Genomic DNA, 24,880 nt, shown 5'->3' with positions numbered 1-24,880 from the left:
TGTTAGTGCAACATCAACTCCCTCTGCCTCTGCACAGAAGTCTCCCAGGCCCTTGGATAGTGCTGATCTTGGGGCCTTTTGGGAGTGTGTGAGAGAATCTTGTATTGTAGGGATTGTCTCTTTCAGGCTTCAGGATGAATTCCTGCTCCATCCCTCCCTTCCCATGAAGAACAATAGAAATAACCAGGGGACAAAGACTCAATTAGAGGCCGTTCTCGTGCCCCAGGAACATCTTTCCAGTTCTGTGCCTTCTTGAAAAAGTGCCTGCACCTGTCTCTGTGAGCAGAGGCTCCATAAATCCTTTCTCCTTCCCTGCCTGCGGGAGTGCAGCCGTGCTGAGCAGCCCCATCAATAAGAACTGCCCTTAGCCAGAGATGTGACTCAGCAATCTGTACCGAGCTGGTTCGCCATGGGCTGTTTAACCCTACAGAGCTGCTGATGCATAACCAGCTTTGGCCCCCCAGTGGGTTAGTAACTCCACCGTGATGCAGTCCCAGCACTAAATGGAGCATTGAGCCCGGTTTTTGCTCCATTTGGCCCTTCTTCTTTGTTCTGAAGTGTAATTTACACGGGAGCCAAGGTTGGCTGTGCAGTGCAGGGCGGTTGTTGCACTTGACATGGGGTCTTGTTGGTACACCTGAGCCACCGTGGGCTAATTGTCCAGAAAGTCAGGGCCTGTTGTCTCCTAGTCATGAAATAGGAAGGGGGAGTTAGAAGGAGGAAAGACCTGTTGGCTCAAGTCCACTCCCCCTCTCTGCATGATGCTCTGTCCCACTGCAGGGGACGCTCAGGATGTGCCCCCTACACACACTTGTACTCCGTGGCTGTGGGGAGCAAATGCAGGGGAATGCATAATTGTTTGGCTGGTTTATGTCATGCTTTCCCTTTCTCTTCGCGTCCCTAGTTGTGTATGAGCACAGATCCCGGCTTGAACGATCCCTGCAGAAAGAGCGAGGGGAACACAAGAAGACTAAAGAAGGTGAGTCTCTTGCACAGGCATAGCAGAGGTCGGCAGCAACTCAAATAGTCTCGCTAGGGAATAACGCACAGCACCTAGAGTAATTTCCACCTTCATAGCACTGTTCAAAGGTTAATGAATCCTCCCAACATCCTCATGAGGCGGTAGGTGGGAATTATCCCTGCTTGACACATGGGGAAACTGAGGCAGAATGGTTAGTGACTCACCTGAGGCCACAAAGGGAGGAGGTGGTGTGAGATCAGGGATTGGAACTCTGGAGTTAATGGCTCCTACTCCTGTATTTAGTCCCTGTCTAAGCAATCCGTCTGTCTAGGCTCTTGCATTGACACCTGTGACGTAACGTCTGAGTTCCACAAACCTGTTAACTAAACCCAGCACTGGACCGTGCCTCTTCTTTTTAAATGCGTAAACTTTACATCAAGGTGAACTAGCTTGGTCAGTTTCACAAAAATCAATACAGCCATTACAGGTTCAGTGTTTGCAAGGTGCTCTGAAGATGTGCAGCTGCCTAGTGCTTCTTAATAATAATAATTAATAATAGCATTATTGCCAGCTCTTTGTTCTTGACATTGGCTACAGATTGTAAAACCTCCCATTAGCTTGAAATCCAGAGATGAACATGTCTATTTTTAAGACCGCGAAATTGAATAGGAAATAAGACGTGAAGGGGCTAGAGCCTGTATCTCGTAGCTCTGAATGCTGGATGGCAGATCACGTTAGCCCTGAATGTTGCTGGCAATTTAACAGCTTGGTTTGTATCTTCAAAGCTGCTATGTGGAGAAATACGTCTATTCCTTTTGGTCTCATTCCTAAGCTCCCTGCATTTCTGGAAACGTTGACATGTATCAGCCAAGTTTGTCATGAGTCTGTGGCTAAATAGTTGACTCAAATGTTGAATGTCTGTCTTCTAATATTTAGATTTCTTTCATAGTTTGTCAGCGTTGCTCTAGGAAATGAGGCGACTGCCAAAGGGATTGCTGCAGAGCGTGTATGGACTCTGAATGGCTCCGGGCTGTGTGCATTTTGGCTCTAAGAACGCTGAGGAGCTTTTCTCCATGACTGGATCCAGTAGACCATTTATTTCAAGCAAACATAGCATTGGATGCTCGTGAAGTGAAGGACGAGTAGCACTGTCTTCAGTTAGCTTTCACCACACACAGCCCAATGTCCTGACCAGCTGTATGCTCTGCAATTACTCTGCAGGAGGGTAGCCCCCTCTTGGGAAGCCTTATATAGCAAACCATGTAGTGGTTTGGTGACTGGGCACAAGGACGTTGGCACGGTTACTCTACCAGGATCTGCGAGGCCAATGCATTAATTCCCTGTACCCATCCCTTCCCAGGGGGGTTTGATTACCATTCTTTGTGTTGTGGTAGCACCTGGGAGTCCCGTCCTTGCACCAGGACCCCATCGTGCCAGGTGCTGTACAGACATAGATCCAACAGACGGTCCCTGCCCCAAAGAGCTTGTGCACTGAGCTGATGTGCTGCTGTGCCATTTAAATGGAGGGTGGCAAGTCTGTACGATATTGGGCTACAGTTTGCTCGGCATTTTGGGGGGTAAAATGTAAAGCTTCACCCCCAGCGCATCCGTGCAGAGTGGTATGTGCTTGTCTCCCAGTGACACAGCAGTTAGGGTCAGTTCTGTTTCTCTGAAGCTTCTAAGGAAGTTGGGGGCATAAGTTTCATAGAGCCATTACCTAGCCTAACCAAATACCATAGCCTCTTGCCTGACCAAGATTTGGACTCCTTTTCACTCTACGCGACAAACTTACAATCTAAATAGATAAAGGCTGGTGAAGGGAAACTGAGGCACCACGTCAGGAAATGACTAGTCGCAGCAGGTCATTCACAGGAAATAGAACCCAGGTCTCCTGATTCCCAGTTCAGTGCCTTATCCCCTAGGCCACTCTGCCTCCTGGCAGTAGTGATTTACACAGCCTTCTTGGGAGTAAGAGCACAGAGAAGGATTCTTGGAGGGGCTGCTCTCGCAGTGGCGAGGAGAAATCTGAGGCACACTGGTGCTCCCAAAGGTATCACCCCTTTGTTTGTTGCGTCCTAGGAGCTCACTTCTGATCTCACTGTGGCCCTGATGACTAAGCTGGGCAAGGGAGGGAATCTCTGGCTTTAGAACTGATTGAACAAAGCATGGGTGCTCCTGGCCCTGTGCTGATCTCTGCAAGCCGACCAATGTGTTATGGGGTTTAACTATTCTGTGTTAACTCCTGCTCCCGTGACGTGGTACCGTCAGCAACGAGGGCTGGCACTGTCAGATCCTGGCTGTCTATGGGAGCTGCGTCTCTTCCCGCAGTGACAGTCCTTTGGAGAATGCAGGGAAACCCTGGTGGTGGGAATTTGGGAGATGCATGAGAGCACCAATGCCACGTTCTTCATGGAAAGGCCCTTCTTATTTGTGTGTTTGATTCAGAGGGAGGAGCACGCAGGAAGACACCGAATAATTGAATCCCTTTCCCAATTCCAGTGACAGATCTACAATACTGTGATCAGATCTAGTTAGTACCGAGGTGGGGTGGGGAATTCACCTAACCTCCCATCCTAAGAAGAGGACGCAGTGTAGCAAATAAATGATACACCTTCATGAGGCTTGCAGGAGCCGTTGGCTGGTGCAGACAGAACTGAATGCAGTGCTATTTATGCCTGTCTACTGGAGCTGGGTTGCACGTGGAAATGTGTGCATCTGGCTTTGCTGGACACTTCTTTACATCGAAGCATCAACCAGGCAGCTTAATTAGAGGCCCAAGCACTGGGATATCGGGGGATGCTGAAGAGCAGGACAACAATGAGGTGCGTTATGTGTTGTCCCCAGACTGGACTAGTGGGGGATGCTGCAGATCAGGATTGATGGACATTGCTCGAAGCAGGCAAGGGGACACAAGCCCGGAATAGCAGCTTGGTGCTGTAGGGCCCCATTGAGGTGCAGTGACGGAGCGGAGCGGGCCCTGAAGGGAGGTGAGCAGTCATGGGAGTTTGAGGAGGCCAGAGATAGCAATTGGGTCCCTTGCTTGGCATAAGCAATGAAGCCTCAGGAAAGGACAGGCCATCTTTTCAAAGGGCTTTCTGGATCTAATGCAGCTATACTTGTGTTTTCCTTAATCATAGACACTGTTATCTTCACGTTTTGCCTCTTGCGGTGGGTTAAGTTGAGTCTGTTTGAATCATTTTGTTATGATTTGTTTTATGGTAGAGCCTAGGGACCCCGATCAGTGCAATGACTTTTCCTGCCCTAAGGAATTGACAGTCCAGCCTTCCTATGTAAATCATGTCTGAGAGAGGATGAGATGGCCCAAGGTTCTCTTTGGACTCCTGGAGCCGGCTTTGGCTCACTGTGGCTAGTGCTCACCAGCCAGCCCTTGTGGAAATTTGTGTGCAGATAAATCAGTTTGCTGTAAAATGAACTGCCTCCTCCACCTGTGTATGCTGCAGCTTGCCACTGATGTTTTCCTTCAAGCCCACCACCGTGCTGGGAGAAATGCCACCGTGTAGCTTTAAAATGTATTTCTTGCTAGCATCTTTCGTCTCAAAGGACCCCAAAGAATTGCGCAATCTTTGCACCTGCTGAAATGCAGCCATTCCTGGGGTGCAGAGTGGCAGCGATCTAGAACACTATACTGTATTGGGAAGAAGGGAAATTTTGGCCAGGACAGCAGGGCGGACAGGTTTAATGGAAAGTACTACACTGTCTTTGATCGCACAGAGCGGACAGGACCTCGGTGTTCTTTAAGTCTCTTAAAAGCTTCTGCATTCCATCTGGCTGGATCAGCCTTTTGCCTGGTTAGGAGTTTTTCTCCTTCTGAAAATTATAAAACAGATCCTTGTAAATTCCATCCAATTAAACACTCTCTTCTTTTTTCCTTTCTAGATTTTTTGGTGTATAAATTAGAAGCTCAAGAGGCACTCAACAAAGAGAAGGTAGGTACAGTATGTTTCTGTGTGTGTTTGAGAGAGAGAGATCCTTTCAGTATTTCCACAGCTGCACACCAACATACATTGGGGATGATGCTGGCATTAGAGTTTTGGGCCAGTAGGTATCCCATCAGGATGAATCCTGGGTCACTTCATCATTAATGGTCTAAGGGCTTGTCCATGTGAATGTTTAGTTCCTGGCAAGCTGTGGTGTGAATCCATCCCACGCTAGCCTGCTGTGGACTAAGTGTTCATGTGGACCCTGCTGACTTGCGTTAACAGTTTGGGCTTGTCTACATGAGGGCATACAGAAAAATTAATCCAAATGAATTAAAGGTGTGCATTTGAACTGGATTAGTTAAACCTCATTAACACCTGTGTGAACCACTTCATTCAGAATTAAAGTGGCCTTAATTCAGTTTATTTGAATTCATTTCCAAAGTGAATTAAACTAAACTGAATTATTAAGGCCACCTTAATTCTTAATAACAGCATTCATATTGGGATTTAATGTGGTTTAACTAATTCACTTCAAATTCACATCTTTAGTTAATTCAGATTAATCTTCCTGGATGTTCCCATGTAGACAAGCCCAAACTGTTAACACGCATCAGCAGGGTCCATATGGCCAGTTAGTCCGCGACAGATTAGTGTGTAGTAGATTCACACCCCAGCTTGCTGTGAACTTGTCTACACAAACAATTAGTCTTATGTGAATAAGGGTCTATTTCAACTCAGTTGGGAAGGAGAAAAGAACTGTGTCTCTCTGGGGATGTTGCTAGCCCAAGTCCCTATTCTTGGTCCAGATCTGTAAATGGCAAACTGAGTGACTGGACTTCTAGCCTCCCTGGCATCATGGAGTCCTGCTCAGCTGCCTATTGGCAAAGGAAAGGCCAGTTGTCTTTGTATTGGACAGAATTCTATTCACCTGAGAAACTAAGCATAGGGACAGCCCAGAAGAGAGGAACTATACTGCAGGGAAGTTGTGGACACTGTCCCTGTGACGGAGGTAAATGGTTTCTCCTGGTCTGTGGGTGGGAGCGTGGCAGCAGAACTGAGTCAGGGGAGATCATGAGTAGCAACAACCTCTCCCCCTGCAGCCCCGTCCCAATGGGTGGTGGGTGTTTGTCACTAACAATGTGCATATTAAATTACCAGCTACCTGGTGCAGAGAGCCAGAGCAAAACAGTGCGTCTTGGGGGAGGGGGGGTTTACTGCCAACCCCCGTCTGCTAAAAGGGGGGGTGTCTTTTTCCCCTTGGGGGTGGGGCGAGGGCATCTTTCAATGGAGATGGGAGCCCTTTGTCATCATATTCATAGCCCCTGACCCTTTGCAAAACAGAGAGCTTTGCATAAGTGTTGGCCGTTGTTCACTGCATGTGATGGTGTGTGACCAGCAGCAATGAAAGTGTCAGTGTTGCTGAATTCAGGCAGAACTTTATTACTCGAGTCCCTAGGGGCCCAGAAAGCTCAGCGTTTGCATCTGATTTTCACAGGCTTCCTATTGTGTCTATTTATGGGGCTGAAATAATGCAAGATTGGTCCCATTCCAGGGTTTTCAGCCCCATAACTACTCTTTGTGGTGTTAAATCCCCTGACAGCTGGACGTGCAAATGCTAGAGCCCCTCTTCATTTATATCCTCACTGCAGTTTGCCAAGTGCCATGAATACAGCAGCACAGAAAACAAAGGGGAACCTTTATGGTTAAATAGTATATTCACTTGTAATGAAGAAGTTAATGGGGTGTACTGGTGAGATACTCCTGTGAATGTGAAGAGCATCTACAGTTACTGGGGAGAAAACGACAAGGAATCTTGATCCTCATGCTTCAGGGCTGGGGTCAGGAAGAAATACATCCCTAGGGTAACTCACTCACTTTAGATTATAGGACTTGTTACTCCTTCCCCGAAGCATCTGAAATTGGTCACTGCTGGAAACTGGGCGCCAGACTAGGTGGAACATTTAATCGGTTCCACTGTGACTGCTAAATACCACGCAGTAATGGAATTAGCATAGTGGATATACTTGCTGAAGAGACTGATGGCTATGCAGCTCCATAGCAATTGTGTCCCTGAAACTCACTTGGTGGTAATATTTTGGGTCCTATTGAATATGTAATTTGAGTTGTGGGTTAGAAGAGTGCAACAACTATACACTGTGCTTAGTTCGCAATTCCATGGTGCTGCCTGTGATCTGTGCCGGGCTACTTAAAGCTGCCAAATACAGATCTGAGCAGAGATGCTTGTGAAAAGGCCACAATTCTGCATCTTGTTCACATCCTGCACCCTGCAAGCTCTGAGTTTTCATAGGGAAAAACAGAATCTGGGCCCTGCCTTCTGGGTCTTGGGCCTTGTCTGCACACTAACTGCACTGGTTTGATTAAAATCGAGTTGGTTTCAAGCAGTGCAAACCATTCTCTGGATACGTGGTTTATAACTGGTAGCTGTACCCATATCCAGGAGTTTAAACTGATGCAGTAAAACCAGCACAAAGATTGGTTTTTAGTTAAATTGGTGTAACTTTCGCATGTAGGCGAGGCCTTAGGGTTTGTGTTGTCTGTCTCTCCCCTGCAGCTCATTAACAAGAGCCCTCATCCCAGTTCCCAGGGAATTCTCTCCTTTACAAAGCTCCTCCAGCCCATTTTGCTTGGGTGAGAATCACTAGTCAGCAAGAATTACTCTGCATTTACACCAGAGGAATGAGAGCAGAATCCTGCCCCTTAATTTTAATTAACTTCCCTGTCTGCATCTCAGTGCATGTGCTCGGGAGCCAGATTCTGATCTTACTTACACTGGTGTAACTCCATTGAAGTCAGTGGAGTTACTCCAGTTTTACACCACTGTGAGCGCAGAGTATGACCCTTCATTTTCTTTAAACTGGAAAAAATTCCTTGAAACCAATATTTTTTTGTGAAACGGGTGGGTTCGATGAAACACCTGTGCTGAAAAATTTTTGGTTGAAAAAAAAAAAAAAAAGCTTCCAGGTTGCTAAAGTCTCTCATTTCAGTATTGTCAAACCAGAAAGTTCTGAGGGTTTTTTGGTCTCAAAACAACTTTTCACGTAGAAATGTAAGTAAATTTTGCACTAAAGAAATGAGTCAATATCAAAATGAAATGTTTCAAAATTATCAAAAAGAAACATTTTGCTTAACTCAACCAAAGGGATGTTTTTGGATTTTTGGTTAACAAAATTTTCAAGCTTTCAAGTTTTTGTCCAATTTGTGATCGGATTTCTTTTTTTCTTTTTTTTTTAAATGTCAAAAAGTCTTATTGGACAGGAAAACTCTTTCCTGCCCAGACTAAAGGAGTAGTTAGTTATTTTAAACTAATCCATTCTAGCAGCACTCACTGAGAAGTGACCCTTCTTAGGCTAAATGGATACAACGCTTAGTCTTATACAGGAGACCAAACATCATGGACGCTGACTTGCAGGTACTTTTAATGGTATGATTAAGTAGCCACACTGATGTTGATGTGTGGTTTTGATCTGCCTCTGTATCTTCTGCATTCTAATGTGTTTATGATATTTTGTTACAGCAAGATTCTATGAACAGATATGGGGCCCTCAGTTCACAGCATAAGATACTGAAGGTAAGTCAGTGCATGACTCCTCCTCTTTGACTGGTGAAAACTGTCTGTGCTGGGGTTATACCACTCCCCCCTCCCATTCCACCTGGACCCTGGAACACTCTCTGCCTTCCCGTTTGAGAGGGGAGCATGTACAACTGTTCCTTGGTGCTGTTACTGCACCTCCCATCCTCAGATTTCAACCTGCTTCACAAATGGGAGGGAATTAAACCTCACAGAATCCCTGCAAAGTAGACCATATCCCCCCTTCCACTGAGGGGAAACTGAGGCCCTCTTCTGGCTTCCTAGAGGAAAGGGCACATATATGAGAGATGCCACCAGCTTGACTCAGGGGCTGCTGCCCCCTCTGTATCTGCGTGTGATAAACATTTGTAACAGGAAATGAGTCTCATGGGGGAAGGTGCAGGGCTTTCTCCACAAGTAGCAGAAGCCTGTGTCTGGATTCCTGTTGTCTCATCAGCGATGTGATTTCTCATCTCTTTGCATCTCGAGTGGAGACTGAATTTTTTTTTAAACATTCATCAGAAGAATGCACATCGTCCCCATTTACTGTCTGCAAAGGCAAAGAGCTGGATTCGAATGAAAGGGATTTGTAGACCAAGACCTCCTGACATTGCCATACACTGGGAACTTGCAATGAATGGCATTTTCCTAGCACTCGTGGTACAGGGCATGTATTATTTACCTCTTCATTTTTATCAACTGATATTTGCAGAGCTGCTTTGTAAGCCACAAGAGAACTGTTTATTTTGTAAAAAGAAAAGGAGGACTTGTGGCACCTTAGAGACTAACCAATTTATTAGAGCATGAGCTTTCGTGAGCTACAGCTCACTTCATCGGATGCTTATGCTCAAATAAATTGGTTAGTCTCTAAGGTGCCACAAGTACTCCTTTTCTTTTTGTGAATACAGACTAACACGGCTATTACTCTGAAACCTGTTTATTTTGTAATGCATGTTTCCAGATGCTGACCAGAATTAAAATTGTAGCTGGCAGAGAGGTCTCAGGCACTGCACACCCTCTGAGCAGGAAAGTGAATGTGGAGGTCTTATGCTGTATTCTACATGGCGCAGATCAGTGATTCTCAACCTCTCCAAGACTAGATGTCTTTCTAAAAGATATACTCTTGCTCAGCTGCAATTTGAAGGGCTTGATGTAGGGAACACTGAATGAAGTTTTATGATAGATCCGTTATACATCTTAAATACTTTATGGCTTCCATTACCATCATATCTGAGCACTTCACAACACCTCTCTGAAGTAGGAATGGTTTAGCCCCCTCCCCTTTTTTTACATGTGGGAAACTGAGGCACAGAAAAACTAAGTGAGTTTCCCCAGGTCACACAGGAAGTCTGTGGCAGGGCTGGGAATTGAACCCTGGCTGCCAGCTAGTGCTCTAACCATTGGACCATCCTTCCCATAGGTCAGATCTTTAAAATCAGTCTTTGGTCAACAACCCAAAAACTGAGCACAAAACTTGCTCTGCAACCCAATATGTTTAAAATAAATAAATAAGAAAAATTGATCCAAGGCTAATGAAATATCAGTGTAATTTAATTCAAGATGCCATCTCTTCACGAATTCCTTTTTAAATTAAATTTAATAAAAATTAATAGTAAAAATTTAGTTTTATATTAAGTCAATCAATTATTTTAATGTAAGAAAGTAATCTAAAACTATATTTGGCTGAAATCACATTAAAAAGGGACCTATGTGAGTCCACTGTGAAATGTATTAGAGAAGGATTGCAGCTAAAAGTGCTAATTAATTCTCATTAATGTGAAATGTGAGCTTGCTTGCAGTACATCACTTTCTCTGTTCTTGGTGCAATGCACTATTCAGTGTGTTCTCAACCCGGTGTGTGGCCATTCCACAGCATAGAGGAGTCTGTTATAGTTCTCAGTTACTAGACTTTCTCTCAAATTGTAGAGTGTCATGACTCAATTCCTGCTCGCAACCAGGATGGTGGTGGTCATGCTTCTGCAACAAGTGGCATTGGGTCATTCTCCAGATTTAAACTTGTTCCTGTAATTTTGTCTATAGGAATTTGGCGAACCTGAAGCCGAAAGCAGTGGTCAGACTTTCTGTCTCTGGCTCCAAACTTGCCACTGGCTTCTATCTCTCTTGCTGAGTTTATGCTCGATGCCTTTTTCCACACATTGGAGCATGTCCTCCTCACTCATGCAGTTGCTTTTAGATTCATAGACTTTAAGGTCAGAAGGGACCATTATGATCATCTAGTCTGACCTCCTGCACAACGCAGGCCATGGAATCTCACCCACCAGCTCCTGTAACAAACCCCTAACTTATGTCTGAGCTGTTGAAGTCCTCAAATCGTGGTTTAAAGACTTTGAGGTGCAGAGAATCCTCCAGAAGCTATGGACGCTGCAACCCTGTTGGAGCTATTGAGGGACCCACTTCCAGGCTCTCCTGTGACTTGAGAAGTGCTCCTGCGCTCATAAAATGAACCATGTGCCGTGTATGCCAGACTTCTGGCTTGGTACACTGCAGTGTGTGAATACTCGGTGTACTTGTAAAGGGTAGAATGGCAGCCAAGACTCCTGGCTTCTCTCCCTAACATTGACTGAGGTCTCAGGCAAGTTATTTAACCTCGCTGCCTCACTTTCTCTGTTTCTTGATGTTTCCCACTTTTGAGTTACAAACCTTTTTAAACCATTAAGTTTGCTCTAAGCAGAATATTTTTCCTGAGGCTGATTTGTGGCTGACCAATCCCCTGGAGCAAGTTTAAATTTGCTTTGGACCCCTAGTAAGCCTTGTGTTCACAAACCATTACAGTTCTTTGTAGCTTATTTTTAAAATGGCAGGCTGGGAAAGATGCTCCTGTGATGAAGGAGCTGGACAATGGGTATGTCTACACTGCAAAAAAAAATGTGTTTTTCACTCAGGTTAACTCAGGTTAAAATAGCAGTAAGGACACAGCAGCTCGGGTTAAAGCCCGTAGAGCAGCCTGGGGCTCAACATGAGCAGCTAATCCTGGTTAAACGCCAAGTTGCCATCTCTTCACTGCTATTTTAACTCAAGTTCGCTAACCCAAGTTAAGGACACACCTCTTTTGCAGTGTAGACAGGCCCTGCCACTCTGGAGATCTGGGATCAGTTCCTGACCCTGCCACAGACTCCCTGGGTGACATGGGCAAGTCAATTAGTCTTTTTTTGCTCAGTTCCCTATTTCTGTAAAATGGAGATCGTAATCCTTCCTTTGTCTGTCTAGACTGTAACTGTTTGGGGCAGGAACAGTCTCTTCTCTATACAGCATTTACATAATGGGGTTCAGATCTCAGCTGGAGCCTCCAGGTGCTACTGCGGTACAAATCCTAAATCAGCACTGGGACAACTCTGTGGATCCTGGTATACTATTTTCATCCGTACTATATGTACGTGAGGACCTCCCTGGCGTCTCTCTCTTTACCTTATTGCTCTGAGTAAGATTGTTCAGCAGGAGACGGTTTGTGCTATGGACTTCTGAAGGCCCCATAAAAGTACATCCCATTGTTACATGAAGCCGCGAGGATGACTCCAAGCACTGATGGCATTTTAAAAAAATCATTTAAGGGAAACAAATTGGAATGATTGCTGCAGCCCTGCAGAGTTATTGTATTGAAAGGCCAGGAGTTCACCTGCGAGCCGGTCAATTTATATATGTAATTGGTGCTGGCAAACTAAGTGTGGAAGGGGTTACTATGGGAAACCAAAAGGAGGTGAATTCTGGTTCATTGGGTTTGAGCAAAAGGATGTCTTGACATGTTTTGTTCTCTAGTGTGGGGAGGGCAGGGAGACGGAGTCTGTTTTCAAATTATTCACCCTGCATTTTTGAAACTCCACTCCCTCTGAGCTCAGCCCATGAGTCTTATTAAGACCCCTGGTCCCAGTGCCCTCGCCTTTGTCTGGAGCAGAGCTGATATGTGGCCTGTTGGCCGTACATGTCCCCCATGGGTCAGATTGAGGCAGCAGATGTGGGACTCCCTCCCGCTCCGAGCTGTCTGTACTAGTGGAGAGGGGGTCCCCGCAAGGGGTTCTCTAGCAGTTTGGTGCAGTGGGGGAAAGCAGCTAGCAGGTTTTCAGAAGGCAAACCCAAAAGAGAGAACAAAGGTAGATTCCCCAAGCAAGAGTTCAGTGTGTGTGTGCTTGGCAGGCAACATCGGGACACAAAATGGCGGTAGGAAGGGGAATTTGGTCCTGTTTAAAGGTGCAGGACTCAGGAAACTTGGCTTAGCAGATCAAACTACACGCACCGTGGAAACCTCTTCTGTCTTTCCGTGTAACGTCCCACAGTGTGGCAGGAGCTCTGGAAAGGACGTCTGGATTGGCGCAGTGTGCCACATGCATATGGTGAGGGAAGGTCATGGCCGTTGGGTGAAATCCAGAACCATGTGCCAGACCAATGAAAACGTAATGCAGCAGGAGGCCACGTTGGGTGAGGAGCATCTCCAAGAAAACACATGCTAAATCCATCGGCCGGTTGGAGACTTTGGGACGTGCACCATGTGCTGTGCTAGGATGGGTGGCTTCCATGGAGAGTCTCCAGTTCTTTCTTCCCTGTACTGTTACTCAGAACCGAGAAGTTTTTTCCTTGCCTTCTCAGGTCCCTCCTCCCCCAAATCCCTCCCTCAGCGAGGGTTAGAAACTCTCTCCTTGATGTGTCTGGAATTGTTTGGCACCTCACTACAGGAACCAACTTCAAGAGGAAGCCTCCACTCTCTACCCCGGGGGAAAAAGAGGGCAAAGAATCCCTGAAAATAAATCTCTGCGTCCCCTCTCCTCCCCTCTATCAGCCTCCAGTGAGATGACAGTGGGAAGTGCAGGAGGTGGCCTGCTTTCGTTGGCAGTAATATGAAGTTTTCTGGGCTTAAAGGGCCAGGCAGTTTTGTGGCTTGCTGCCGTTTTCATAATGGGTATGAGCCAAAAGCCTGGATCCAGATCCCCCATCCCGAGCTCTCAGGAGTTCCTACTCCCATATGGGAACTTCACGGCCCCAAGCCTCACCCGGGGCAGCGTTACTTGGCGGTTGAAACACATCAGAGGGCTGAATGAAACAGGCAGGTGGGTCACAGTCCCAGATCCCATCGGAAATGCTTTGACAGCCTGACACCCACTGCCGTGAGTGGCTCTGACTGACTGACTGGCCTTCACAGCCTCAGCCAAGAGGCCGGGATTGTTTGGCGCTTGGAGGCTCAACCCTCTTGCCTGGACAGGTGTCCCTCCAGCTCCAGGGCATGTGTGTAAAGTAGAGGGTGTGGGTGACGCTTGTGTCCAGGGACAGAACAGATGCCTGCCAGGAGTGGGTGGGTGAGATTCTGTGGCCCGCATTGTGCAGGAGATCAGACTAGGCCATCATAATGGTCCCTTCTGACCTTAATGTCTATGAATCAGTCCAGCCTGGTGAGATTGCACTAAAATAATGCTGTCTGGGTGGTCAGCACTAGAAATAGGCCAGGAAATAGCATTGCGTAGTGGAGTTGAGGGCATTTCAGCGTCCGGTGTGGCTATTCAGGGCATGGGGCTGTTACTCTGTAAACTATTCTAGCATGTGTCTAGGTGGGGAGAGGGCCAGGGGAAATACAAGTGTGGAATGGACTTTTGGCTTCGACTCTATTCCTGGATGCCAGGGGGACTTTGGAGACGGGGGCGTGAGGCTGAGGTGGGCTGCAGAGAGGGCCCTGTACTGGAGAGTTGTGATAGAGGTGGGACTGCAACTACGTGGGCTGGCAGTGCTTTGGAAACGTCCCAGCGGAGGGGATCAAACAGCCGCTTGGGGGGGGGGGGGGGATTTGCACCAACCCTGAGTGTTGCTTTTTTTTTTTCCCCCTCCCCGTTCAGAACCAGCACGAAGATGTCAAGAAACAGCTGCTTGACCTGCAGCTACAGCAGAACAGCTTGAAACTAGAGCATCGCAAGACGGTGGAGACCCACAGCCAGAAATACGCCCAGCTGCAGCGGGAGAAGGAGAGTGAAGTCACGGGCTTGCAGGGTGAGCGCGGCGGGGAGCTGGGCCGCTGGGAGCAGAAGGCGCGACGGATGGCGTGGGTGTGGGAGAGGGTGCCCTTCCGCCTGTGAGCTCCTGCTCGTTCCCTTCCGCAAACGCCAGAAGGATCCTGAACAGAGTACAGGCTAGTTGGGCATGCGTGTATGAGAGAGGCAGGGGAGGGAGGCTGGGTCAGTAGAGACAGAAAGCTGTTTAATGGTCTGTATTGAGTGAGTTTGGGTCTCAGTCTGGTTCCCAGGGTCCATAGCGTGCACCATCCCCATTGGCAGTCTGAGCCAAGAGGCCAAGGCCTGAAGAGTTCAGGCTCCATGAACTGCCTCTCACCGCAGGAGGTTCGGGATGGGTCCGTGGGGAAGCTTGCCTTGCTGCCAGCCATGCAGAAACTGTCCTGTGGGTAAACAGAAGCTGTTGGCCCCAGGGTTCTCACCCGCAGAGCTGGGCGAAGAACGGAGTTTCTGGCTCGCTGGCAGTTTCCAAAATGTGTTTTGGGTCGAACACGACGTGTCATGCGACCCGAAGCAAAAGGCTTGATCTCGATTTTTTGAGTGGGTTTTACGCCTTTTTAAAACGAATGAAAGTTCAAGTCTCAAACCCGAAAAGGAGTTTTGACTTTCTTAATTTGGGGTGGGTTTTGGTTTTTTGTTTGTTTTACACGAACCATTTGGTGAAACGGATACAGAATCACAAAATGTTTCGGCGTCGCCACATCTGCATTTTTCACAGGGGCGGGAGGGAAGTTTTGGCTGAACCATGTCGCCCAGCATCAATCATGAGCACTGACTAAGCTTCAAGCGAATCGTAGGGAAGCCCAGTTAAGGGAAGCCCAGTTAAGAGTAGAATTCTGCCCAAGGGTGGCCCCGCTAGTCTAAGTGGTGAGTGTTTTAAGTTCAGCACAAGTTGCATGGAAGGCACATGGCCTCTGTGGCAGTGAAGTTTTCAAACTGCCTGGAACGGGCAGGACAGTACTGAAATTCCACACCTCCCTCTTTGGGTCTAGGTATTGCTACCACACCCCTCACCATGGTATCTGGGCCCTTGTTCTGGTACCCAGAGTCCTCATGGTGCTGCATGGTGAGACACTGACCCAGCGGAAGGGAACGGCTTGCTCTGGAGGATCCTAAGGGTTGTCCAAATCCAAAATGGAAGGCTCTGAAGTGCTATTGTGCTAGCCAGTGGGTTGCCCACGTGGCATGAGCTTCTGCCGGAGCAGAAGGATAGAAACACGCTGGGGCGGGGTCTAGCTGGGATTCTCCATGCCTGTGTCCCACAGTACACCTGTGTGTACCTACTTTCTCTGAGTACCGTCTGCGTATCAACATCTGAATTCTCGCCTCACTGTTCTCCTCTGAGGAGCTGAAGGCTGAGCCCCTATGTTCTTTCTCTCCCGACTCCAGTTTCCCATCTCTTGCTTCACAATTGGCGGTTTGATGAACTGCATGTGCTGAGTTTGGTTCTGGGATGTTGTACACAGTATAACGCTCATGTCCTTCAGAAGGGGTGCTGCTCAGCACATGTGTAAAGAACACTTCAAAAAGCCAGCTAGATGGAGCCTTTGCCCTGTGGCTTATGGCACAGGGCCAAGGGATCAGGCTATTTTAATCTTGCTAAGTCATTGTCATCGTCTTTCTTGCCACTTCCCTGTTTGGGGTTGCCGACTTTTATAGAGTTTTTCCAAAACACATGATTGTACACCTGGCTGTCTTGCAAATTGGTCTCTGTAAGGTCTGCTGATATCTGGTCCCTGTACCAAGCCTTTGGCCTCTGCCTTGGTCATCTTCCATCCATGTTTATTGCAGGGGCTGGCCTATCGCTATGAGTCTCAGATCTCTGCTGGACATGTCCATTCCAATGTAGCCTTATCTCCCTCAACTTGTCTTCAGTTGGGGCAATCCAATCTTAGGCCCCTTATAATTTCATTTCATTTTCTGTCACATTTGACCATCTCAACACCTTCTTCTCTGTGATGGAGAGCATTCAGATTTATTTTCGTGTGGCTGGCCAAGTCTTTTTGTTCCGTATATTAGGATAGGTTGAATTATAGTTTTATGTTCTCTTCCTTTTAATTTTACTGGCATCTTTTTGTCACATGTGGGTCAGCTCCCACCATTTGCACGAAGCAGCTTCTGCGCGATGCTGGGGGGCACCATTGTCCGCAACCACTGATCCTAGGTATTCTTTCACTCTCTAAGCCGTCTGCCTGTGATTTCTTTTTATGGTGTGTCCTCCTCCTTCAGCTTTCATCACCTCAGTCTTACCAGCGTTCACTCAACTTTCACCCTGTTGCCGCTGTTCAGAGTTGGTTTGCCGGGTCTCCATACATATCACAAAGTCACCAGCGAACCGTTTATTCCAAGGTGGCTCCCTTCTGATATTCTCATTTATCATGTCCAAGACAAGTGCAAAAAAGTGGATCCGCAGTGCAGGCCAACATTTACTGGAAACTCTCTGCTGCAGCCCCCTTTGATTTTGACTGTGGCAGTTACTCCATTGTCTATATCACGGACAAAAAGGACGTATCCTTCTGGCACACCTCTCCATCACAAACTCCACCAAACTAATTCTCTTGGTACACAGAGGTGCTCGGATACTCGGTCTCGTAAATTCTAGAACCTACCTATATACTCATTCATTAGCCCGTTCATTTATAAGCCGACTCCCCAAGGTGGATAGGTAAAAATAGTAAAAACTGTATGACCCTTTCATAAGCCGACCCTATATTTCAGGGGTTGGAAAACTTTGGCTCCCAGCCCATCAGGGTAAGCCGCTGGCAGGTCGGGAGGTTTTGTTTACCTGGAGTGTTCGCAGGCACGGAGCCCCTCAGCGTGCCACTTCCCACAGCTCCCATTGGCTGGGAACAGCGAACTGAGGGGCTCCATACCTGCAGACGCTCCAGGAAAACAAAATGACAATGTATTAGATATTCAATTCAATGATTTCATAGAATTTAAAATCATCAAATTTTGGTGTAGGCCTGTTTATAAGCCGACCCCTGCTCTTTGATGTGTCCCTTTTTTACCAAAAATATTCGGCTTATGAACGAGTATATACGGTACATTTTGGAGTAAATTTAACCCTCCCTTTTTTAATTCGCGGTAAGCATACATAAAACTCTTCTAATGGCAAAAATTGCTGCAGGGAATGCTGATACCTCTAATTCCTGCAGAGCATGTCTATTTAGTTCAGTTTTTATTGAGATCGTGAAATTTTCGAGGTTCATTTCTAGCCCCTGGATTGGGTCTGAGAGAGTGAAAGCTGCTGATGGGTTTTTTTTTACTAATATTTGAGTAATGCTGCTAGGGCGGAAAAATAAACCCTACGTGCAAGCTAAACAGATTACCCGAATATTTGATTCCATCTCTCTCTTGGAAACACACAGCGAAAAACAGCGAGGAAAATGATTTTTATCAAAGCAAAGGGGGAATAAAGCTCAGAAAAACCACTTAGGGGCGGGAAAAAATCTATTCAAGGAGTCTGACTTCAGCCTGAGATAATGGACATTCAGTGCCCATCTTCCTGGCTGCTCGTTCACTTGGTACGATACCATTCCTGCATTATTAACTCTAAGCTGGCTGGTAAATCTTTTCTTTTGTGGGAAGGTGGTGGCTGAAACCCCGGTCAATGAAAGAGCATAAGTGATCCCTCTGTCATTGAAAATAAAGGAGGCATCAGAGCAGCTGGAAACCAGGTGGTTCTTACCAGGTGTTGTGTCGAGAATTACCCACTCTTGGGCCAGGGAGGTGGTTAGAACGGGTGTTTGCCAGCAAGGCAGCTGGGTTGTGTTCTCGGCTCTTGCTCATCTGTGTCACTGGTCACTTTACTGCTTTGTGTCTCTGCCTCCCAGCTGGTAGCATGGAGATACTACCCACTTTTGTAGAGTACTTTGTGATCCTTGGATCACTGTATACTGATTCTTCAAAGACCTCTGAGGCTTGCAAATAGTGCTGAGCGAGCTGGGGTCTGCTTCTCTCCCATGCCCCACGCGCACCCCCACTTTATGTTCCCTGCTGTTTTTTTCCACTCCCTTGTTATAGGACTTTATGTGTAGTAACACCAGGTCTCCCCCTTACAGGCCCTTGCTCTAATCCATGCGGTTTGGATTTCTCCCGCCATGGGGAGCTACTCCTCTGCTTTCTGCAGATTTGACCAGGTTTGAACTTGCACTAGAGAAAAGCTCTAAAGACAAAAGGTGACATCTTGGCCCCGCTGGGTATGTCCACGCTGCAATAAACCACTCAGGGCTGGCCCGTGTCAGCTGACTTGGGCACAGGCTGCAGGGCTAGAAAAACCGCTGGACCCAGGCTATGAGACCCTCCCCCCCTCGGGAGTGACATGCACAGTGAATAGAGACACCATTGTAATTAGGTTTCAGAGTAGCAGCCGTGTTAGTCTGTATCCTCCAAAAGAAAAGGAGGACTTGTGGCACCTTGGAGACTAACCAATTTATTAGAGCATAAGCTTTCGAGGGCTACAGCCCACTTCATCGGATGCATAGAATGGAACATATAGTAAGAAGATATACATACATACATACAGAGAAGGTGGAAGTTGCCATACAAACTGTAAGAGGCTAATTAGTTAAGATGAGCTATTATCAGCAGGAGAAAAAAACATTTGTAGTGATAATCAAGGTGGCCCATTTAGACAGTTGACCAGAAGGTGTGAGGATACCTAACATAGGGAAATAGAGTCAATATGTGTAATGACCCAGCCACTCCCAGTGGCTGTATGAGGAGTGAAAATACCACACACTCGCTTGCCATGAGGTCCCTCCGATCTATTTGCAGGCTAAAATACACACCAGTGCAGGTTTGAGATTCTAGTGGTGTTTTAATACAGCCTCAGGCAGAGCCCAAAATAAGGCCGGCACAGTCTGTCTCTTCCCTTGGGGATACAGAGTCCTTTCTTGTATTCAGTGCAATGCGGTATGTGGGAATTGGTGCGTAGCCTTTCATGCTCTCGTGAGGATACGAAGAGTTTGCAAGCAGTACAGCCCTGATGCTTCAGGGCATAAGCCAGCCGCTGAACAGGTTAGGAAGTAACTTTCCCAATGGCCGGGTTAACCTAGAACTGCCTTCTCCAGGCTTTCTTGCACCATCCTTTGAAGCCACTGGTTGTCTGAGAGAGAGGAGACGGGAGGCTGTGCTGGCTTGGCCCCCTGGTCTGATGCGCTCTGCAGTTGCTGTATGTGGTTGGGGGTTGACCGTACTCTGTCACAGATGCCCTGCCTGAAGCGCCCCCCTTCCAGAGTAGGGGCTCTGGCATGACTACCTGCCTGCCAGTAAGCGGCAGGAGAACAGCTGAGCTGCAAGTGAAGGAAAACCTCTTATTCTGACCAGCAAAGGGCATAAAAATAATGACGGCCCCTGACCACCCCCGGCTGCCATCTGGTGTCTAGGTCCCTCTCTAGAGCAGGGAGTTACTTGGGTTGACGGAGGGGCTGGTGGCTTGTATCTGAGAGGATGCTCTAGCCGTGCCACCTGCTCTTCCTCATGCTTTGAGAGCCCCGGCGTTTCCACGTGAGTGAACGGGATGCGAGCGAGGAGCCGTGCGTAGCCGAACCGTTGTGTTCACCTGTGTTCTCTCCCTCCTCTTACAGATACCATCTTCAAACTCCGAGAGGAGAGCAAGCTTCTCCGGCAGGCCCACCAGGATGTCCACTCTCAGCTGCTTGATGCTCAGGTAATAGATGCTGTTAACAAGGTAGCCAGAACGCAATGGCCTGATCCTGAAGTCAGGTGAATGGTGTTTATAACCGGCTTAGAGCAAACACGCCAACTGGATAAGGCTTCCCAGTTGCAGAGGGACTAATGGCAAGAGGCCTTGTGCTTGTAAAGCCAGTTTGGTCTAGTGACTCAGTGCACCTAGACCTTAAATCGGAGACTGGGCTTTGCTGCCGGCTGAGATGAGATGAGGAATCTCCTGACCTTAAGGTTTCCCAGGGCTTTCCACTGTTGCTGGTTTGTGCCCTGGCCTCTTGACCAGCACTAGTGGCTTTCTAAAGTGTTGTGCTTGCAGAGTGCTTTGAGAAGGTGCTGGGGGGGGCTGAGCAGTGGTCTCATTTGAAGTGTGTGATACTAGGAAGGGAGGGGATTTATTTAGGGGCGGTCACAGGAGGTCTGGATGAAGCTGAACACAGGGAAATGTGAGCAGAGCATCCCAAGAATGAAAAATATCCCCCCGGGGAATAAACTCTGAACTGAAGTGACGGGAGCATCATCCTTGGAGTGCTTTAATTAGCCAGAGCCCTAGGGAATACTGAAGGGAACAGCTCTCCACTGGCTGGGGCATGGCCGGCTCTCCCAGGTGGGGCTTGTCTGTGGAGTCAGTGGTGTACACTGAGTTGCACCATAGACTTTCCTGACTCTGGCTTTCCCATCCCAGTGGGATACCTGAATGGAGAGGACCGACTGGATTTCATGTATAGACTGGGAGGCCATCTGAAAACGAGGGGTGAGGACTCCCTAGCATCTTCCGGAGGTCGTTTGTTTTTAAACAGCAGAAAGAAACCCACCTTCTTTGCTCCCAGTGCCTAAGAGCTGGACGGAAATCTGCCACAACCCAGGCCCTTCGTATGTTCAGTATTTGTTTAAGCTTTGTTCGGGAGACGATTCTTGAAGGTATCTTCCATTCCATTTCCGATGCCCTACCTTTTGGGTTCAGCCTAGGAGGGGCTGCAGCACATCCTCCAGCTCCGAGGCTTTTAATAGAGCCCCCGGCCTTTCAAAGGGAACTGCTGCTCCATTACTACCTTGATGGATCATTCATTGGGGAAGCCTCTTGCCAGCTGAATTTTCTTTTTGTCTCTTCTTCTGAGGAGGGGAAGACAATATCCAGCCCCAGTGTCCAGATCAGCTCTGCCCTCCCTCCTCCCACCCCAGCTCGGTTCTATGGCAATGAGACATGCAGCCTTCCGGCTGTAAGTGGGCTGTTCAATGCAACTGGAAGCTGTTACCCTTTGATGCTCTGTGTGCAGTGACTTGATGGTCTCAGCTGAGGGGTCTGCGTTACAAGACCGATGCTGCAACTGACTCTCCTCGGTGCCCTGCTCAGCAGTCTCAGCACAAAGATGAGGGTTGAGGCAGGTCTGGAGGGAGGTGTTGGGGAACATTGCTCTGATCCTGTTCATGTTGTGTCCACTTTGTTCGCTAAGGGAAGCCTTCAGCCTCCAGGGCTGCCCCTCAGTGCTCTTCACCAGCACGGAAATCACTTGGAACGGCTGTTTGTTTTTTCTCTCTCTGCTCTAGCACAAAAGTCTGTTACACAATTCACAGATTAGGCAAGGGAAGCAGCCGGTGTGGTTTTAATTCAGACCATCCAAAAGTGTCTGGCAAGTCCCCCAAGGATCTACTTACCTCTAGCACTCAGCTCTCTGTATTATGGAGCCTGGAGTCCTCCATGATCTGCTTTTTTCAGTCTGAATCCTTTGGAAAGAGCTTCGCAGCCTGTGTTCCTGCAGGGGCTTTGTGGGGTTGGTTGTACGGACATTTTCCCATGACATCTTTTAATTCTGCTTATCCCAAACTGACCCAACCCCAATATCATCTCAGAGATCAAAGGTTACACTGATCTGGGACTTGTTCTGTTAGGCCCAGAATGAGTCCCAAGACTATCATGCTACTAGAACGGGAATCAAAACCCTTGGCTTTGGGGAGGAAGAGATTCAGGAACATCTGCTTGTAAGGTGATGAACAAAAACCCTGAGCTGGGGAGAAATCTGGATCTGAGCTTTGGGGCTGAGGCCCACCGCTATGCTAGACTAAGAGACCAGTATGATCCTGGCAAGGTTTTGGGTCCCCTAGTATTAGGGACAACTGTTCTGCACTCTTAAAGGGTGGTAGCAGGGTGTGAGACCACTGACCGTGAGATCACGCCACTCTGATTAGCAGCTTGCTTCTTCCCCAGCCACTGGAGTTCCAACATATCTTTGCTAAAATCCTCTGAGCCCCTGTTCTCAAATGGTCTGAAGTCTCCACTGCTAATCCTAGCTCTTGATGCAAGCAGCTCTTCAGGGATTTGTGTTTTCATTAGGTGTTTGCGTGAGGCATATCACGATGGGGAGCCTGGATCCCTAACTGAGGTCCATAGACACGACCATCGTGCAAACAACAAATGACAAATACAGGCGGCTGCTGAACGTCTCTGGCTGAGATGGCTGCAAAGGTGCTTTGGTTGGTGGAGCAGGACAGATGCTTTCAGGACCCGTAAACCTCTCCGAGCACTGGGCTGGGCCCAGCCCTTGGAGTCACAATGATCCCTGCTGCATGACTGAGACAGTAGTAAGCATTAACCAACCTCTCTGTGGGTTAATTCCTCCCGCAATAACCAGCGTGTGTCATTAAACCCAGATCTCAGGAACGTTTCCATCCCGAGTGGTGTTCGGTCACCTTCTGCCGACGGCTATCCAATTAACTGCAGAGAGAAATAGTGCAGGGCAGTCCTGCCTGGTTGAGACAGGGACTTGCTTGGGAATACAAATAGGCACTCGCAAACGGTAGAAAATGGTTCTCCGGCTGCTTCGTGCGCTGATGCTTTTGCAGAGGGGGAGGCCTTGGAAGGGTTCCTAAGAGCGACACCAACAACATGTCCTTGTTCAGCTGTAAAAGCTGCCGAACGGGGGTTGAGTTTTTGAGGCAGGGGGCAGAGAGGGAGGCCTGAAGCGCAAGGAGCATGTAACGCATGCAGGTTTCCTGGAGAGGCGCTTGCGATCAACACGGCCCCTGAATCCCAGCACATTGCAGGAGTCCCACTGCTCCAAGGCAGGGCTGGGAGCCCCGGGGCCCCCATTACGGGCAGGCACTGCATTTCCAGTGCGGCACTGCGCAGACCGGGACTTTGCAGATTACCGAGGGACAGGAGAGACCGAGGGGGAGATCAGTGTCTTTCTGAGGCCCTCGAAATGAGCCAGACCCTCCAGCTGCTTTGTCAATATATTTTCTGAAGTCATGTCACCGGCTGGATTAACGTGTTCTGTTGCTAATTAACAGCCTGCTGTCACACTCTCCTGGGCTGTGCGCTAAGCTCAGAAGCGGGGAGCTGGCTGTGGCCGGATGCGGCTGACAGCCAATCCTTCCCCTGAGCCAGGCGCCGGGGGTGCTAAGGGCTGGAGGGGAGGGGATTTTTCTTCCCCTTATCTGCAACATTATTCTTGTTTCCTGGCCTGCTCTGCTCTGGATGGCTCCAGGGAGTGCCAACATCACGAAGGGTTCATCACTTCAGGTTAGTTCCCTGAATCCAGCGCCGGCTGTTGGCTCAAGTCCAGGTCTCTGGATCTGAACGCAGTTGCTCTGTGACAGCTGTTTGCTGGCCCATGTGACATTTAATTGGATGGATGAGGGGGTAGCTGAGTAAATTTCCCCATGGGCAGGTGCCCAAACGACCACCAATGTACTCGGAGACTAGCCTGGTGGTTGAACTGCCTTTCCCCTCCTCCTCATGGCTGAGGCAGGTTGGTGGGACGGCTCGCACAGGCCCGGTCCCTGATGTGCCCAATAAATAAAGGACCTCAGTCAATCCAGCTCCCTCCACTGGGGCCTACTTCTGTCTCTCACTGTTTCACAAATTCTGGACAGCACCCGCTCATTCCTTCAGGGAGTGGTGGGCGTTGTCTGGCGTCTTCTGCCTGGTGTCTCCAGCTGGTGCCCTTGTATTGACCCTCACTCCTATGCCTGTTGTTGTTCTGAGAAATCAGCTGGATCCTGGTGCTGGTGACCCTCCCTCAGTTTGGGGGCGGGGCTTTAGTTTTGGGTGGGCCTAGGCCCTCCCGCCCGAGATTTAAATAGGCCAGCATCCTTAACCAGCACCAAAACCAGCAGGTGATGCAAGCGGCTCCAGACATGTGCCCCTGCCCTACCTGACAGCACCCTTCCTGCAGACTGAAATGCAGCTCAGCTTTGCATCGTTTTGGCCTCTTTACCAAAACTCTCAGAAATAGCCTCAAATGTGGATTTAGTGATGTGGGCACCTGTCCTCTACAAAGCAGATTGAGACCGAGCCAGCTTGTATAGGCCATTGAACAGCTGGTGAAGGGTGGCAGGTTTTCGGGGTCAAAACCCGAAGTGCTACCGGTGAGAGGCTCCATGTCCGTTACCAGACACCCTTGTAGCTAAAATATTCTTGTCTGGCTCACTAAGTGCTGAGAGCATTTGCACCTTGGCAGCGAATGCAGGATCAAGGGTGAATAATTCTTTAGCTAAGCACCTCTCAAATGCTCTTTCGTGGATTCTGTGCTGGGGATATTATAGCAAAGCAGTTGGGAAAATGAAGCATATTTTATGTGTGTGTGTATCTCTCACACACAAACCCTTTCTCTCTGACATTTAAAAAAACATGTTAAAAGATTATTATGGGTACAAAGTCAAGTACTCGGAAATTAGGAAATGCCAGAACTAA

The 24,880-nt window shown here is 48.2% G+C and overlaps 1 protein-coding gene across 5 annotated transcripts in view; it reads left to right on the top strand.

Moving 5' to 3' along the window:
- LOC125624459 (uncharacterized) overlaps window positions 1-24,880 on the top strand; it is a 70,991-nt gene that overhangs the window by 17,353 nt on the left and 28,758 nt on the right. For 4 of the 5 annotated variants that reach the window (XM_048825168.2, XM_048825169.2, XM_048825164.2 and 1 more), the window contains exons 2-6: window positions 905-979; window positions 4,859-4,908; window positions 8,438-8,491; window positions 14,326-14,476; window positions 20,088-20,170. In XM_048825168.2, coding sequence (XP_048681125.2) covers window positions 905-979; window positions 4,859-4,908; window positions 8,438-8,491; window positions 14,326-14,476; window positions 20,088-20,170 — 413 coding nt within the window. The remainder of the gene's footprint in view (window positions 1-904; window positions 980-4,858; window positions 4,909-8,437; window positions 8,492-14,325; window positions 14,477-20,087; window positions 20,171-24,880) is intronic. The other variant, XM_048825166.2, reaches the window with a different exon arrangement.

This window comes from Caretta caretta, chromosome 18, assembly GCF_965140235.1.
Source record: "Caretta caretta isolate rCarCar2 chromosome 18, rCarCar1.hap1, whole genome shotgun sequence".
Classification (NCBI taxonomy): domain Eukaryota; kingdom Metazoa; phylum Chordata; order Testudines; family Cheloniidae; genus Caretta; species Caretta caretta.
The sequence above is the reverse complement of the archived record's forward strand: the minus strand, read 5'-3'. Positions and strand labels throughout refer to the sequence as shown.